Below are 19,115 nucleotides of genomic sequence, written 5' to 3'. Positions count from 1 at the left end.
CTCTTGCTCTTCACATACTTGTAGAATGCCTTGGGTTTTCCTTAATCCTGCTCACCAAGGCCTTGTCATGGCCCCTTCTCGCTCTCCTAATTTCATTTTTAAGCTCCTTCCTAGCAACCTTGTAATTTTCTAGAGCTCTTAACATTACCTAGTTTCTTGAACCTTACCTAAACTTTTCTCTTCTTAACTAGAGTTTCTACATCCTTTGTACACCATGGTTCTTTTACCCTACCATCCTTTCCCTGCTTCAATGGAACATGCCTATGCAGAATACCATGAAAATGTTCCCTGAACATTTCCTGAGCCAGAGGTTCAGCAATCTCCTCCCTCGCTTCCCACAGTAGCCTGGAATGTATCTCCTCCATGCTTAGCTTTTTAAAAGCTCCAAAACATCCTCTTTTTCAATGTCTATATTCTCAAGTGTTTCAGTCCGTGCATTTCTCCAAGAATATCTGCTCCTAATTAATCTTCCAAAGTTTCTGCCTAATAGCATCATATTTTCCCCTACCTCAGTTAAATGTTTTCCCAAATTGTCTGATCCTATCCCTTTCCAGCGCAATGGTAAAGGAGATAGAGTTGTGATCACTATCCCCAAAATGCTCTTCCACTGAGAAATCTGACACCTGATCAGGTTCATTTCCCAAAACCCTCTCCTCTAGATGGCTTATCTACATATTGCGTCAGAAAACCTTCCTGAACACACCTAACAAACTCCACCCCATCCAAACCCTTTGCTCTAAGGAGATGCCAGTCAGTCTGAACTTTCCTCCCACATAATCCTCCATTTTTCTTTCATCTAAGAGTGTCTTACATGTCCCCAGTATACAGTGTCCGTCTCTACCACCATCCCTGGCAGGATGTTCTGAGAACTCCCTGTGTAAAAACCTACTCCTGACATCCCCCATATACTTTCCTCCATTCTCCTCAAAATTATACCCCTCTTATTAGCTTGAAGTTGATTCAGAAATCTCAAAGAGCAGAAAATAGTATGAAAGCTGGCTTAATATTCTGACAGGCTTACGGAAAATTGTCATCAATCCTGTGTCATTGGCAAAGATCCGCCTTTCTCAATCAGCAGCTTATTTTGACTTAAAATATGTTGCTTCTTCCCTCCATTGTCACTGGATCTAAATTCTCATTCTGTTCACTTTAACTGGACGTTAATTTGACACTTTAAGAAAATAGCTTACTAACAACTTCATAAGGGCACGTATCTATCAGCAATAAGTGCCATTATTAAAGTTATCTACTATAAATCAGTGTTCCCTGGCATGCTGTGACACGGCGATGAACCATCAGAATTGAATTGGCATGGTGCACAATGCCCGCACCTCTTTGCTTGGATGTTGCTCAGCTGCCTTCAATATTATCAGATGTGCATCTACTTGACTCCTGCACTTTAAGAACTGGGTTAATCGACACACAATATGAGAATGAAAGCTGCTGAATTTGCAGGTGACATGTTCAACTACATTGCCTTTCTCTGCTGAAGTATCCCCCTGAGAAAAAAAGAGGAGGATGAGTGAGGGAGAGAGTTTGAAGTGAAAGATAACGTGAGAGAAACAAGGGGGCAAGGGAGAAAAGAAAGTGGAGATAAAGATCAGGGAGTAAGGAAGGTGGAGAGACAGTGTCTTGGGGAAAGACGAGGAGGAGAGACAAGAGAAAGGAAGAATGGAGAAGAAGGAGAGACAAAGAGGAAGGAAGTAAGAATGGAAGATGAGGAAGAACAGAGAAATGAGGAAGGAGGGCCATAGGGAGCGGGCATGTGTAGCAATAGTCCTGCTAGCCATGAGCATGCACTCAGTTGCAACTATAGCTGGCTCCTTCTGTAACTAATAAAGTGGTCATTGAATGACCATGCTCTTCTGTTGCTATGGCCTCTCTACTTCTAAGTTCAATGCGCTGTGTGTTGAGTGATAGTTTACTGCACACCACTGTGGTTTTACGTGCTTATTGAGCTACTGTTGCCTTCCTGTCAGCTTGAACTAGTCTGACCATACTCCTTTGACTTCTGTCATTAACAAGGCTTTTTTGCCCACAGTACTACCACTGACTGGATACTCTTTTGTTTATTGTTCCATTCTCTGTAAATTCTCAGGACTGTTGTGTGTGAAAATCTCAGGAAATCAGCAGTTTATGAAATCCTCAAACCTATCCGTCTAGCACAGTCAAAGTCACATTTCTTCCCTATTTTGATGTTTGTTCTGAACAACAACAGAACCTCTTGACCATTTCTACAAAAGTTTGTACATGCTTTTCTGCATTGAGTTGTTGCCACATGATTGGTTGATTATATACAGTATTTGAAGTAATAAGCAGCTGTACAGGTGGTGCCTAATAAAGTGGCCACTAACGGTAGGTTTCAGATTAAATAATGGACTTGGCTTTTTCGGCTGAAAGTCAGGGTTCTGTTTGGATGGTCAGCCAGTCTTTGGCTCTAATTATTTCACATTGTGGGTAACAAAGAGTTTTGTTGAAGGATGCCGTGTAGCAGAAAGGTTTTCCTTAAAAGGAGTGATTCAGAAATGATGAAAAGCAGTGCCATACTTAGATAACAAAAGAAGCTGGTAAAGTAATAATTCCAACAAATCCACAAGCATTCCTTGGAATCACTGTGCTTAATCTGCGTCTGAAACTGTGCCATGCTGATATTTACTCACAGGTGATTGGGAGGTTGCACAAATGCTATTCCACATGCAACGTCACAGACCCCAAAAATCTGTTTGTTTTGGTCCTTATCATGTGCCTAATTTCCTCGAGATCTGTGGTGTGCACAATGTCCTGACTGCCCCCACTCACTTTTTTTCAAATGTCACCACTGCCATGTGTTGTCCAACTTATTGTATTCCTGGGTTCCCTTCATGCACAAATAACGAGTGCCAGAAGACAGAATCAACCCATCTTGCACTGAGCAGGGTGACTCCTGAGTATAGCTTCAGCTGAAACAGTTCACAAGGTGTCTTGATATGGAGACAAGATTGTTCATTGTCCAGCAGCACAACTCTAACCTTTTGAAGCATTACACGAATGAATGTTCTCTTCAGGGGTTATTCCCTTAATGGAGGATGGCTGTTTAACGTGTGGAGGCTGTTGCATAGGAAGCCACCACACAGTCCTCGGCAGATTGGTGTCAGGGTCCAGTGCTATGGGATGCAAGATGACTGGAGACCCTTTACTGCTGCAGCCTTCATTTGCCTCACTGCAATTGTGATGAGTTATCATCTTCTGCCAGCTTCACCACTGAGTTCTTGTTTGGATCATTCTTTGTCTGCAACCTTTGCCTTGAATTTACAGTACTGTCCTGAGAGACCCCACCAGGAGCTAAACTCCAAACAGCATTGCTCTTAGAATCTCAAGAACCCACAAGCCTTTCCATCACAACAAAGTGACGTTCCTCAGAACAGCTTTTTTACAGGTGTTCAATAATATCTTTAAGAAAGAGAATGCAAATCCTTGGAATTGGGCAAAGAAGTTGCACTTGCACATAATCTAACATCATTGGCTAATGTTCTGAACTTAAAAATAGCTTCTCAGTGGGGAGATTTGCAGTGTAGTGCAAATTTGCAGTCCCTGTAGTGGCTCTAGATCTATTTATGGACAGTGTTAAAAATTATTTAGTCAGGGGAAAGTTGTGAATGCTAAATATTTAAAAGGGTTCCATGGTGGTTAAGAACAGATAGCTTATCTGCGTTGATTAAATTTGATGGGAAAAGTTGCCAGATAGGGTAAATTTCACTTATAAAAGTTATATGGTTCGAGCCTATTGGCCTCCTCCTCTGAGATGTTTTCAATGCTTGAAGTTAGGCTGTGTGTAAGGGTAAAACGTAGTTTGGTAGATGTGTTGGAGAACATGATATTGGCAATTGTGGAGAAGCTGTTAGGCTAAAAGGTACCAACTGTGGAGGAGAATATCGCTCTGCATATGCAGGATGCTCCGTATATAAGAAAGCTGTGAAAGTCCAGCGTATCTGAGTGGAAATGGGCATATCATATGTAGCGGCTCTGCAGAACGTACGGAAGACCATGACTTCTGTAATGGGACATATTTATATCTAGAATGCAGATATATTAGGGACAATGTGTGAAGAGCACGATTATTTTAGATTATTGATAAACTAAAGTTTGTCTCTTTCATGGCAGGTGTGGTAAATTGCCCATCACAATGTAATAGTTGGACAGAAAAAAAATAAGACTATATTAACAGCTGCAGAAAAACATCCAAAGATAAAAGACTTAACTCTATAAGTTACTAATAATGCCTTACAAGGAGGGATAAATGATGTCAGACTTCAAAGGGCAGTTGCTAATGGTTTTTCTAATCTTACACTGGAATGCTGTTACCTAGTGGTCAAGAATTTAAGACATTTATTGAAGATTTACCAAATAAACCTTGTCAAAATCTTGTCTAAGTTATAAGATACAAGGTTACACTGATATGAGACACGATTGGAAAATGGGTAATGGATGAGGAGTGGCTACCTTTGTCAAAAAAACGGTATAGCATATAGAGTTATAGAGATTGGAGTTGTTTAGAAGTCAATTGTGGTTGAAATTTGAGGAAAGAACAGCAAAGTACAGATAATAATTTTTATAACCTATGTGAAATGTTAACATTGAATATATAATGGAAAGTGTGTGTGGAAATGGGAAAAATAAGATCATATGGTGTAGGCACCTATGGTGTACTATAGGTGTTTATAGTACTATGTGGAGATGTAGTGACAGAAATGTGAATGGGATGGTGGTGGAAAACCTTCTGGAAGAAAAGTGTTTGGTGTGCTTGAATAATGGTAGGAGTACAAGAGTAAATCTATTTAGCAACAACGTTTCTGCTACAGACCTTATACTGGTATCTGAGGTTATAGCAAGTGTGTGTAACTGGGGAGTGTACAAAGATACAGCAGTGGGGAGTTGATGTGAATCGGAGAAAAGGTTCTCATACCTCCAGATGGAATTTGAAAAAAGGTAAATTGGGATGTTTTTGTGATGATCTATGTGAAAGTAGGTTTCCTGATTTTCTTGTTTTGGAGGAGATTGAGTTGAGTACCTTGTGCTCTGTACTCAGCTCAATAGCTCAGGAATGAATTCCCAAATTATTGGGAAATAGTAAAAGAAGTCAGTTCCTTGGTGGATGGATCAATGTAAAAGAGGAGTGGATTAAAACTTTTAGGAAAGTTAGGTAGTGTTACTCCTATACATTGTTCATATGAAATAAAAGAGCTCAAGCTATGGTTAGAAGAGTAGTGAGGAGTAAAAATGTACTGGAGAACATACTGTAATGGCTTTGGGAAACTGTTCCAGGTAGGGGAATTTTGGGGTATGATACAGAAAATCAGGATTATTAGAAAATGTGATGCATTACTACCTTTGTGTGGTGTGGAGAGATTTGCAGTTACTGACTCAAAAAAAAAGCAGAGCTATTGGCAAAAACATATATCAGTGCATATAGTTCAGCAAATTTAAGTTTTAAAAGAAGAGAAAGACCAGATGCACAAACAAATTTGGCAAGCAATCCTCACTTTGCCAAGAAAAAAGAATTTTCCAGTTCCTTCTTAGATGTTGAATTTACTATATACTAGTTGAAATTAAAAGGGTTCTGAATTGCGCTGGTCGGACATCACTTGGGAAAGCTGATATTTGTTATATGTTTACATGATTATTGGATTTGAAATTTACATGAGTTTTGAAATTCTCTAATGTTATGGGTTAAAGGGTGACTTCTGGCTTTCTGGAAATTAATAGTTTTTATCCCTATATATCAATCAGATCGTTCCAGTTATAGACCTATTTCACTAAATTCTCATGCAGGAAAGATTATGGAATGAATGGTTATAGCAAAGCTTTCATATTTTGTGGTAAGTGGTGAAAAATTAGCTGTATACCAATATGGATTTATTAAATGGAGAATGACGATAGGCTTTTGGAATCTGATATTTGTAAACTGAAAATATTGTAACTGAAAACTGTTTCAGTGGTAGCAGTTTTTTTTTTGGTGTAGAGAACATTCTCTAAGGAGTATGAGACTGGAAATAGGACTCCTCAGGGAGTGTGTGCAGCTCACTCTTTTTTAATATTATGATTAATCACATTTACTTAAATTCACTCCTCTCTTCAGGGCACCGAGCCTTTCACTGTTCTGTTGTTTGGTCAATTTATTTGTCGGCCCAGATCAGTTGAGGCGAGAGCCATTTTCGCTTGTTCTCTGCGATGGTCCTCTCCGTAGCACTGTGGCTATGAAGACTGCCCGGGTGGCTGTGCTCTGTGTCCACTACTATGATGAATTGATAGGCGGTGAGGCTTTGAGCCAGTACCAGGCTGCTTTGGAGTTCAGATCTGAGGACTCATTTTTGGTTCGGATTGCTGTTGTTCTCTTCAATTGTTTGCATGATTTGTATTTTTCTTCTCCTGTGCATTGAGAGCTGGTCTTTTATCCTTATTTCTATTCTTTTTTTCCTTCAATTGTGTTCCCTCAGGTTTCTTGCTTTGTGGCTACCTGTGAGGTTGTATAACTTATACATTCTTTGATAATGAATCTTGAAATTTCTGAATTGTCAAATGTTGGTGACGGTACAGTGTCAAGAAAGGTAGGAATATGAATTATATAGTTAGGAGAATGCAGGCAAGTATTAATGAAGTAGTGGAATGAGGACATCAGTGGGAGGGGCTTAAAATTTGTTTTGCAAAGATTCAAGTTATTTGCTTTTCTAATAGGAATATTACACCCACAATTGATCTCACTTTATATGGGAAATCTCTTACAACAGGAGTCAGTAGTAAAGTTTCTAGGCATGTGGATGAACATAAGGCTAACATGGAAGGTATACATGAATAAAATTCTACAGAAGTGTGAAAAAGCCGTTGATGTGCTCAAGTGCTTAGCTGTGTGTGATTGGGGAGCAAATAGGAATTCATTTAACAAAAGTATATTACTCTAATCAGAAACATCTCCTAGTTGAGTTCCTGCGATCTTCTGAATTTTATATACGTACTGTCTTTTCCTTTCAAAGATGTTTTAAAAGATCCATTGGCAGGATGTTCAGCTGTTGTTTGCATTCCAAAGTTTCAGGTGATTATTAAGAAAAGATTCTCAAAGTATTGGTATTCACATCTGAGATGGTTGCTATAGTTTTAGCCTCGGAATGGTTTGAAGAAGTATGTTCCACATTTTTTCTGTATGCAATTCCTTCTGGCATCTTTTCTCCCACTTACTAAGTTTTCATATATTACACAAGAGTCTATTTACATTCTCCTTTGTATTCATGTATTTGTGGAATTTGTAACCACAGGCAGCTTTGGAGGCCTGTTTGGTGGGTGTATTTAAGGTAGGCTCTTGACTGGACATGACATCAAAGGTTATGGGGTGAAGGCCGGAGGAGCTGGTCTGAGGAGGGGAAAATGTATCAGCCATGCCTAAATGGCGGAGCAGCCTCAATGGGCCAAGAAGTCTAATTCTGCTCCTATGTCTTATGGTCTCTTGGCCTTAACAGTTATTTTTCTTTATTACGCTTTTCACTTTTAAATACCTATTAAAGCTCTTACCGTCTTAATTTATTCCAGTCTTCACAGCTGCTGCTACTTATGACAACTTTATAATCCTCTTCCTCTTATTGAATATTATTTTCAATTTCTATAGATAGGCAAGGAGCAAGCTTAATTTTGTTTGTTTTTCTCTTAGGCATTATTTCTTTAAGTAGCAACTATTCCTCAGCCACTGTCACACCTTTGAGTACATTTGCTCATTTAACCACAGCTCTAATACTGCTTGGCTTTATATAGAACCAAAGGTACCTCGGTGCATCTTTTCTTTCGCTACCAATTTACTACCAAGTGCCAGAATCATGCTGCATTAGAAATTTTCCTCTTAGTTTCCAAACGTCTTTGTCAATTCCCATGTACAACAGTACAGAAATAATAAATTTAAGTTTCCTATCATGAGATTTACTGGCATCAGTATCAGAGTACTAGAATCCCTGCTCTACGATATAGATAGCTGCATTAAAAGAAATTGACAGTCAACAACTCTTGTGTCTAAAATATCAGATTGTATGTTTACTGACCAGAATTTGCCTTCTCTTTACTGAGATATGAGGAATAAATGAAATCATAAATTCTGTCATCTAAGTTGAAACTTTGTCAGTTGATACTCTGAGTTAGAACTTCTTTTTCTCAACCTTGCCAAGGACTTTAACAATTATCGCCAATATAAACTGAGGTGTCAAATGACAACGGCATTGCAATGAATCGTTGACTCATCTTCCATTTTAGTTATTTCTCATCCCATGTTTTCAATAAACACACTATTTGAAGATATGTACTATTAACAGAAAACTAATTCGATTTTAAAAGTTCATATTGTTTGAAATGTCAGGGGATACAATCGGTAGCATAAAATGAAATTGAAGATTCTTTCTGTTTTGTAGTTTTAACATAGAATTTTGGTTCAATAATACTTCTATAAGAGCATAGGAAGTTTCAATATCTCTGAGTTACTTTGCAAATGAAGCTGTATCTGTAGATTTGGCAAAACTTATATTAATTTAGAAAATAATATTTGAACTGAACAATCATTTGTAATTAGCAAATGCAAATGGTAAACCAGAGCAAATTATCTCAGCTGTTTAAAGCAATCCCTGATCTATTTTTGTCAGTGGTATGACTTTTTGTGTACCTCTGCTACTAAGTTCCCGTGTCTAATTTATTGCCCGTCTAATTTCTAGGAATAGTGTTAGATGAACCCAGTGATTGCAACTTCATAAATTTCCAGTGCGGAACATATTGCTGAGCTAAATTGACAACTAGTATGTATTTATGTTCATCGTAATTAATCTACCTCAGTGCATATTGAAATGCTCTCCCCACAGACCCAAAGACTTTTGCATCTAGAAACTTATTTCCTTTTTTATAAGTATTCAGCAACTTTGCCTCCACAATCCTCCATGTTAGTCAATTCCACAAGTTTCCTTTCTGTAAGTGAAAATATTTCTCCTTATCAAAGTCTCAAAGTTGAGAACATGACTTCTCAGACTAAACAACTAAAAGGGTGATCATAACATGACAGAATGGATCATTAAAATGAAACTGAAGTAGTTCAATCTGAAACTAAGAGTTCTGAATCTAAATAAAAGGAACTGTAAAGCTGTGAACTATGAATTACTTGTGATAGGTGTGGCATATTACTATTCCAATGACATTGATTGATATAATGATATTGACATTAACATTGACATTGGTGTATACTGATTTGAGACCCCACAACCTGTATATGAGAAGTTAGTCCTAAAGTTAGTCATCTCAAGATTATTTACAGTACCACTTTACTGGAAAAGTTGAAAAAGGAAGATACAGGATATGGGATGAATATGTGATTAGAGAAATGAATGTAGGAGGGAGGGATTCATATTCTCAGAATAAATGATACTAGTCCAGATGGAACCAGCACAGAGGTGGAAAGTTGGTGGTTAGCATGACACTATTACAGCTCGGACATAGGAGTTTGGAGTTCAATTCCCACACCATCTGCAAGGGGTTTGTTTCTACGTGGTCCCCATGGACACATGAGTTTCCTCCGGTTTCCACCCACTTTCCAAAGATGAACTGGTTAGTAGGTTAGTAGGTCATTGTAAATTGTCCTTTGATTAAATAGGTGGGTTATTGGGCAGTGAGACTTGTTGGGCCAGAAGGGCCTATTCTGGCACAGTCCCATTTTAGGCCAAAAGGTTGGGAACCCCTGTTCCAAAGGGAAACAGAACAGAATGGTGTTTAGCTTGACTTATCTTGTGGTTGTGTATCAGGAGATCATAATTCCTCTGAATCCAGTGATTATTCCCCATTATTTTCTGTCCAAAGTTTACTTTGCAATTTTTTGTTAAAAGGGTTGGTGGATAATATTGGCAGAATGAGTTGCAATTTTTGGACCTGAAGTAAAATTAGATAGATAAGTAAACTCTTACGTGGTTTCTTTGTGAGGTCAGAATCAACGTACCATTTAAATGTTTTGCCAGTTCTTTATTCCCAGGTAGTAATCTCTCCCATTTCTGAGCTGGACCTTTAATTCAGGTACAATGTCCTTCGACTTGATCTTTTGAACATTTTAACCTCTCCTAGATTTTTTTATTTGTGTCATGGACCTAATTCCCTCTCGTTTTTTTTATTTTCTCTTCCATTTATGCTTCCTTTTCTTTTTGATGATTTCTTCATGTTTCTCCCTTCTCTCTTTCCCGGCTCTAGATCCTGTCATCCTACCACTCAAGTTTAGACCCTCCCCCCCCCCCCAGAGAGCAATAACAAACAGAGTGATGCCTGTTCAGTCTATGCTGGTTCCATCTGGCCCAGTCATTTCAAATTTACTCAATTTTTTACAGTTCTATCAATTGCCCTGATAATTGGTTTTCACCTTCTTCCTCAGTCATTGGCTTTTGGCTGGTATTAATATGGATTGATGTGACAGTGGAGCACTAAAGATCAATAGTATAGTTTTGTTTGTAGATTCTATTAAGTAGAAATATAAATTAATTCCCTATTTTTGAAAGGCAAAGTTATAGTGTATTTCTTAACTGAACACTAAACAAAAATGTAATTCATTATACAATTAAAATAAAACTCAGGTTTAATTAGACCCAACCTATTTTAACTGGCTTGGTCTCATGCAAGTGATGCAACAGGCTAGCGATCATTTGATGCCAAGAAATATTTGATATGTATGTTACAAACAAGCAAGAGATTACTAGACTTTTTAATACATTGCCAGTATTAACACAATCCCTAAGCTCACCCACCTAAGGAGGACATTCATCCTTTTTTAAGTTTTTTGTAATTTCTGGCAGAAGACACCAAGAAGTTTCTACATACCACCACAAAGGAATGTATGTCAGGCTAATAAGTGAAAGAGCCAAAAGCAGCATCCGCCAGTTTCTTAGAAAATATGCAATGAAGGGCAGCAACATGTAGCCAAGAGCATAAGAAATGCACACTCCCAACGTGCTGTACATAAGCCGCATGGATTTTCCAAGAATTTCTGATCCTGGAAGTAAAAAATGTAGTAATTACAACAGAATTCATGACTTAAGTTGCTGAAATGTCAACGCAATGACATTTTGTTCTTTGCCAATATAGCACTTTGAGCATTTTCTGTCATTAGTATATATCTTCTTAACCATCATTTTGTTGACTTGATTATCCAGTTATACTGATGAGGGGTGATTGATAAGTTCATGACCTAAGGTAGAAAGAGTCAATTTTAGAAAACCTAGCACATATATTTTTCAACATAGTCCCCTCCTATATTTATATACTTAGTCCAGCGGTCGTGGAGCATACAGGTCCTGGACCTCCAGGAAGTGTCCACAGCATGGGTGATTGATAAGTTTGTGGCCTAAGGTAGAAGATGAGTTCTACAGCTCTTGTTACACGCACATGCAGTTTAACTCTTTGAGTGATTATGCAGAAAGTTTGAAATTAATAATTCATCTCCTTCTACATTAGGCCACAAACTTATCAGTTACCCCTGATGAGTTATTAACTGGGAAAAGAACGGAAGCTGTGTGTCTATATGATTCAAATCCATTTATAGAGAACAATGATGTTATTGGATGAGGGTTGGGGAGAGGGTTAGATCTCCTCTCAAAACAAAGAAATGTAACTGGAGAAATTCTTGGTCTCCCATGGGAAATTATATCTTTTCAAGTACCCAACATCCAAAATGTAGAAAACTAACACAGGTGTTGCTAAGGACATTTAAAATGTCATAAAATTTTAACAGCAAGTATTCATTGCTTCCAGTGAGATCTACTGTACCTCCCTTAATCGCAGGACTCTGAAGAGAGTGGTGTAGACAGCCCAGCTGATCTGTAGTTGTGAACTTCTCATGATTCAGGATATTTACAAGGACAGGTGTGTAAAAAGGGCCCATAGGAAGCCGTCCCAACTACAATCTATTCCAGCTGCTACCAACTGGGAAACAGTACTGCAACACAAAAGCCAGGACCAACAGGCTCTGCAACAGCTTCTTCCACCAGGCCATCAGACTGATGAATTCACACTGATTTGAGTGTACTCAATACTACATTGACTGTTCTATTTATTATAAATTACTATGATTGCACATTGCACATTTAGATGGAGTTATAATGTGAAGATTTTTACTTCTCATGTATGTGAAGGCTGTAAGAAATAAAGTCATGAGAAGTGAAAAAAAACAATTTTCTTGTTCAGCCACTCTTATTCCATCAATGCAAATGTGGCTATCATCCTGGCAAATGAGCTGGTAATAATGTTAAAGCACTCTTGGAGATTCAAATTAATCACCCCAGCAGTAACCTGTGCAAGTTGGAATGGGAGGGTGATACTAATGGATCAATTCCAGAAGTTACCTAACAGCTTATTTACTGATGAATGCATTTCTGTTGTGAAATACTGGAGCACTGGAATAGAAGTCATACTTGAAAAAAAATCCACATCAAACTATATTAAGGATAATATGTGCATGAAGAGGACTTGTGCTGTGCTTATCAACACGGGTTGTTTCTAAGTGTGCTTTATAAATTGACTTGATTTGACTTGACTTGTGCATGGTGCTGAAGCACAATCAATTCTGGTGTGTTTCACATACTGGCAATAAAGTGATTCTGATTAATTAACGATGTGTAAGAGAGAATAAGTTCAAAATTATCTACCATGTGAAATAGAAATAGTTAAATACTTAGACCAGTTATACATGAAGAATGATTATCTCACAAGTGAAAAATACAAATTTGAAAATATTTGACACAATAACTATGTCAAGTTCATTTTTCTTTTGTAAAAGAATACCAGGAATATGTTGGTCAGTGGGATAAACACTGGTTAATTTCATTGTGGGAGTGTGGAATGTATAGCTTCTGATTGTTAAAATGCAGTGGGTTGCGTTTAATTTTCACGCACAGAATTTAGCCCATGTACAATGAAAACAAATATCAGTCCCATAGAGAATTATAACACGTGGGAGCACAGACACATTAGAGAAGCAGTCCCTCCAACCTATTATTTAATGGGACCATGGACTAGTTTGTAGTTAACTTTATCCATCCATATTGTACACTGTAATAATACAGTAATGAATTTCAAATGAGTCCCCTGATTTAAAATTATTAATCTTTCATCTGCTACGTAGGAGGAGATAAGTTTCACACTTCCAATACATTTTGTGAGAAAAGGTGCTTTATTTCCTCCTAAAGGACCAACTCTGATTTTAGAGTTTTTTCTGTTTGTTTTTGGATTCTCCTAGTACTAGGAGATTCAAACTGCCTCATAAGATCATAAAAATCTCAGTCAAATTATCTTGATAATTCCCGGGGTGTACAAATTTAGTTTAGGCAATCTCTTCTCATAAATTAATCACTAGAACTCTGATAAATTCCTAATGAGGTCTTACTACTTGCATATTTACTGGAATTAAGGTTCAGCAACATTACATGATACTCTAGGTGGGCTCGATTCAGTGCTTTGTGGAAAAAACTTCCCATTTATTTAATATAGCAGACAAAAAAATATTTCAGTATATAAGTGCTACATTTAATGATCTGGGTACATAGATCCCAACATATATTGGAATTCTATTCTTTGATTATCATCAGTTATAATTGTTCAGGTCTATACATATTTGAAAGAACGGCCTCAGTAAAGTGCATCTTCCACTTTCAGCCCACATTCTGATTATCCATGGTTCTTTGTAATTTAATGCTTTTGTCTACACTACTTATTGGGCGGGTGTATGGGGTGTGTAAGGAGGGGTAGCACTTCTGGTGGGGGGCCTGCTGTGCCCTTTTCAGGGCAGCTCGTCCAGCTTTGGTCCCCACCTGGCGCTCAGCTCTCACCTGTGGCTCCAAGTAGCTGTAGCACGCGCAGCAGCCACACCCCGGTAAACCGTCTCAGCAGATGGGCTAAACCAGGTGAGGGTAGCAGACGGGTCTTCGACTCGCGGTGAGGTAGGGGATCTGCCTATCCCAGCGTGTGAAGTCTGGCCATGAGTAGAGGAGACCGATTAATGGTCCAATGGTCAAGAAGGCAGGCCAGCTGGCATTGGTGGAGCGCTAAGAGGACGACAAGGCACTTAGACATCCTGGTCATCCACTGCAAGAGGTGGTAATCTCTTTAAACTCACCCGGCAGAAAGGAAAGGCAAACCACTGCTGTAACCAGCCACGAACATGATTTCCGAATATGCCAGAGCGGCATGGAGGGAAATCGTCCGCCAACTGGAAATTCCAGATGCGACCTATGATGACCACTTATTCGGCCTGCAAATTTTGTGTCACTGGCAACCTAAGATAATTAGCTAGTTGATTTCAATGTTTTGTTAATATAATACCTATAAATTTAATAAAACTGTGAATGATTAAGTGCCATTTAAGTTTCTTTTGTGACTTCATGAATGTAGTACATAGAGCATAGACCAGCACAGCACAAGAAAAAGTCCTTCAGCCCACAATGTTGTGTTAAACCAATTAATTTAGTAATCAAATGGCTAAACAAACTAATCTCTCCTGCTTAAACAATGCATATACCCTTACATTTTCCTCACGCTCACATGCCTACCAAACATCTCTTAAAAGTCTCTAATGTTCTGCTTCTACCACCACCCCAGACAGTGCATCCCAGGCACCCATAACTCTCTGTAAAACGTGTGCCCCTCACAACTCCTTAGAAATGGCCACATCCCACTTGAAATGCATGCCCTCTGGTAGTGAATGTTTGAACCCTGGGGAAGAGATACTGTCTCTCTACTCGGTCTCAGCTTCTCATATTCTTATAAACCTCTATCAGCTCTCCGCTTGGCCTCTTCTGATACAGGTTACCCCTGCCCCAGAAGAGGTTCCAATGATCCAAGAACCTGAAACCTTGCTCTCCTACACCTGTACTATCATCCAATTCCTGCCTTGACTAGCATGTAATACTAGGAGTAACACAGGGATCATTACCTTGGAGGTCTCTTCAGAATCTTTCCTAAATCCCTTTACTCACTGTGCAGGATCTCACTCCCCTTTCTACCTATGTCATTGTTGCCATTGTGCACCACCACCTCTGGCTGGGTTGAATGTAAAGTCTCTCTTCTTTCACCCAACCAATTTTTAAGTAGGCCAGTAAGTTGCTTTAATTCCATTTTTCTTCCCTGTTGTAAGTAAACAAAGATATCCTTCACCTACTGTATCTCTATCTCCAGTTTACTTAGAAATTTCTAAACATTACTGGCAAGTTCATCACTTATTGCCCATCCCTCAATATCTTATATGACCTGAACTCTGTCTTTTTAGAGTTGTGGAGTCACAGAGCAATACAACATGGGATTAAGCATTTCTGCTCAACTTGTCCATGTGGACTGGATGCCATTCTACAGTAGTTCTAGTTGCCAATATTTGGCCCATATCCCTAATATTTTCTTATTGATGTACCAAATTCTTACTTCCTTGCGTGCATAATGGTTTCTCACTGATCTCTCTCCCATTTATTGGTAAATAAAATTCTTTATACCATCTTACCTGACATGGTTGAGAAACAACCTGTTCCAGAAATAACATTTTCTCCTTTCCTAGTATTGAGTCTAGTGTCAAATTAAATAAAACTGCTCCTTCTTCCTGGGATCTCATTGCCCTTTTCCATTAGCAGATGCATTTGGAAACCACTGCACTTGAACTCCTTTTGAAGTTAGCTCCCAAATCTTGTCAGGGCTGTTTCCCTTCCTTCTGATGTTAGCAGATTCAATAAAGATCACAGGAATTGTGTTTTTCCCCTTCCTAACCATTCTTTCCAGCCAAACATCTCATAGAATTATAGAATTAAAAGATAAGAGTCTATTCCACTCTTCATAACTGTGCTAAGCAAAAATATTTTTAAAAAGTTATTCAAGACAATTCCTACTTTTGATCTGCAATCTCAATGTTTGCTACTCTTCAGATGCTCATGTGGGGCTGTTGTCTGTATGTAGGGCCAAAGATTTCAGATACACAAATGAAAGATTCAGGAATTTTTGTGTATATTTTACTGTATATTCCTGCATTTCAGAAATTATCTGATTAGCCGATCAACTGAAGCACTCAAGCTACTCAAAATGTTTCCAGAATTTTGAGATATTCTTTTGACACCAAAGAAATTAGAAAAAGAATAAGATTTCAAAAATGTATGGGTGTTCTACTAGCCTCTAGTCCACTGAGCAGACTTTTAATGCTTTACTGACAGTTACATATTAATCTACGATATTGAAAGGCCAGTAAAGATACATACCAAGAACAAAGGCAGCTACATAGTTTGATATTTGTCCGAGACCAATGAGGAAATTAAGAAGGCAGAATATTTTCCAGCTTGGAGCGAACACTTGAACAATGCTGAATGTACACTGCACAGCCATCGTTCCAAATAGAATTAGCTTTCTTCCAAACCTACAAAGCAAGAACAAATGAAGATTTAGACATGCATATACAGACTCTCTGCCGCTGATTAATACACATGATATGGATTTATTCTGTAAGTTACTTCATGGAAATGATCTAAACAAAGATTTACGCACGTCAACAAATGAAAAAGCTGCATGGGGACCTAAGAATCTATAATTCAGATGCAGCCCCCTCACCAGGCTCTTATGTAAACCTGACACGTTTACCAGCCCTGCTAACAGCCACGGGACTCTGTGGTGAGAAGGCCGCCATTCATAAGCAATAGGCATCTGAGGTTAGAATGACTTGGCTTTCAACTAAACAGGAATGTCATGATGTTCCAATTAAAGAAACCTCAATTTGAATGAATACTGCGTAAATACTGTTCATACACAAGTGTTGGTCAGCAAGAAATAACAAATTGTACACTGCATAAAATTTATAAAGAAGGTGTATTTACAAATTTCAACTTTATTGAGCAGTTAACAGGAAAAAGAAAAGGAGAAAAATAAAGGGCAGTAAAAACCTTTACCAGGGCATTACACAGTCATCACACAAAACCAGGAATTCAGCAAGTTAAACTTGTCCAAATGTGCACATGTAGTTGGGGCTCATTCTGCAGTTGTCTTATTACTCACACGCTACACACACGGAATGTGTGAATACACAAACCATATTCCAAACTTCGCTCGAAATCCATCTCGAACAAACGGGTGCTCTCATTGGGAGTACTGGCCCTTGAAGCCATTCATCTGCACAAAGCACTTCATGTAACAGGGATACTCCATCCAATGGCATCCTCAGCCATCTACGCTCCTGTCCTCTCAGCAGCTCCCATCAAAAAACAATGCAAACCACACTGTCCATCACAAATCTCATTCCACACACATCTCCCTCTAGAACCTTCTCTCAATTTCACTATCCTGATTGGGTGACACAGCATTCCCAAGTTGAACATTATAGCCCCTTATCTTTTAGCCAAAAACCAAAACGTTCTGATCTGCTTACACAAAACTGCTAAAATGAATCACCTAGAGCATAGGAGTAAAAATCTTAATCAGGGCATTACACAGTCATCATACGAAACCAGGAATTCAGCAAAGATATACTAGAAATTAAATTGTATCTTATTTATGTACAGTGAATCTCTAGATTCCAACTTAATTTTTGGTACAACCTTGCTGAATGCCTCAAAGATGGCTTTTGGTGAATATACCTATCACATAATAATAAAGTATTGAAGAAGATATTTCAACCTATCATGTTCTTAATATATGGAAGACCAAGTTGACTTCAATTTTAACACAGACAGGAACTCAGCAGGCCAGGCTGCACCTATGGAAAAAAGCGGTCAATGTTTCAGGCCAAAACCCTTTATCAGGACAGGACTTTTGTTTGTGACTTCACTTGTAGCCCAATGATCTATGATAGTACATGATGATGGGTTCTGCTCCAATCATCTCTAGGGCTGCAGTTCTTATTGCCTGTCAACATCACCAGACACACATTTCCTTTAAACTATCAACAGTTATGCTTAAAGATGCCTACAACATCATACATACTGATCTGTACCTATGTTTCAAGTTCATCTACCTTATTCCATATACTGTGTGCACTCAAATATAACACCTTCAGTCTTGTATTCACACTTTTCAATTTTGTCTGCCTTTTACATTGCAACTCATCCTGTTCACTGCAATTTTGCCCTTTCACCAACTTCTCCTTGCTAGTCTCCCTGCTAGTCTCACACACATCCTCTGTTTGTAAATCAACTACCTCATTCTCTGCCCTATCAGTCCAGTCCCCATCCATCTACCAAATTAGTTTAAACCCTCCCAAGCAGCTCTAGCTAAGCTGCCCACAATAATATTGGTCCCCTTCTGGTTCAAGTGTAACCTGTCCCTTTTGTACAGGCCCTACCTTCCCCAGGAGAGATCCCAATGATCCATAAAACTGAAACTCTGCCCCCTGCAGCAGATCCTCAGCCACGCATTCATCTGCCAAATTACCCCATTCTATTGTGTGGCACAGTCAGCAATCCAGATATTACTACCCTGGTGGTCCTGTATTTCTGTGTCATGTAGCAGACCTACCCTAGCTCCCTAAAATCTCTCCTCAGGACCTCCTCATCTTTCCCATGTGTAGTATTTATAAAGTGAAAAATCTTTGGGCTTTCTTTGATTTTACTTGCTGGTAATATATTCATGGACAGTTTGCAGTTCCTACATTTGGTGTTGCAGTATTACAGAACATTAACACTGAGCTTAGGCATTCATTACTGCCTCACCCAATCCTGAATACTTCTCCACCTTCAGCTGTTTGTAGAATTGGAAGCTCCAGCAATCTACCAGTTGATTACATCCCTGTTTCAGGCTGTGCTATTGGAAGGGTTAGAACGGGCTCAGGTAATTTGACCTTTCCTCTTTGAAATTCTTTGCAGCAACAGTCATGTAAAATACATAGAATAAAATTATGCCTTTGCCTGCAGAGACAACCTTACACAAAACATACACAATGCTGAAGGAACTCAGCGAGTCATGCAGCATCAATGGAGGGGAATAAACAGTTGACTCTTCACCAAGCCTGATGGAAGAAGGTAGAATCCTGAATAAAAAAGGTGGAGGAGGGGAATGAGTACAAACTGGCAGGTGGTAGGAGAGGGGGAAGTTGGATGGGTGGGAAAAGAGTTTCAGTAAGAGGTTGGGAGGTGATA

At 38.8% G+C, this 19,115-nt stretch overlaps 1 protein-coding gene across 5 annotated transcripts in view; it reads right to left on the bottom strand.

Moving 5' to 3' along the window:
- LOC132405626 (organic cation/carnitine transporter 2-like) overlaps positions 1–19,115 on the bottom strand; it is a 76,778-nt gene that overhangs the window by 41,568 nt on the left and 16,095 nt on the right. For all 5 annotated transcript variants that reach the window (XR_009515933.1, XR_009515934.1, XM_059990585.1 and 2 more), the window contains exons 3-4: positions 16,254–16,408; positions 10,849–11,020 (exon numbers count right to left, since the gene is read on the bottom strand). Coding sequence is in view for 3 of the 5 variants with exons in the window: in XM_059990585.1 (XP_059846568.1) it covers positions 10,849–11,020; positions 16,254–16,408 (327 nt within the window). In the remaining 2 variants the exon portion in view is untranslated. The remainder of the gene's footprint in view (positions 1–10,848; positions 11,021–16,253; positions 16,409–19,115) is intronic.

Source organism: Hypanus sabinus, chromosome 15 (genome assembly GCF_030144855.1).
Source record: "Hypanus sabinus isolate sHypSab1 chromosome 15, sHypSab1.hap1, whole genome shotgun sequence".
NCBI classification, from domain to species: Eukaryota; Metazoa; Chordata; class Chondrichthyes; order Myliobatiformes; family Dasyatidae; genus Hypanus; species Hypanus sabinus.
Note: the sequence above shows the minus strand (reverse complement) of the source record. Positions and strands in the feature narration are given on the sequence as shown.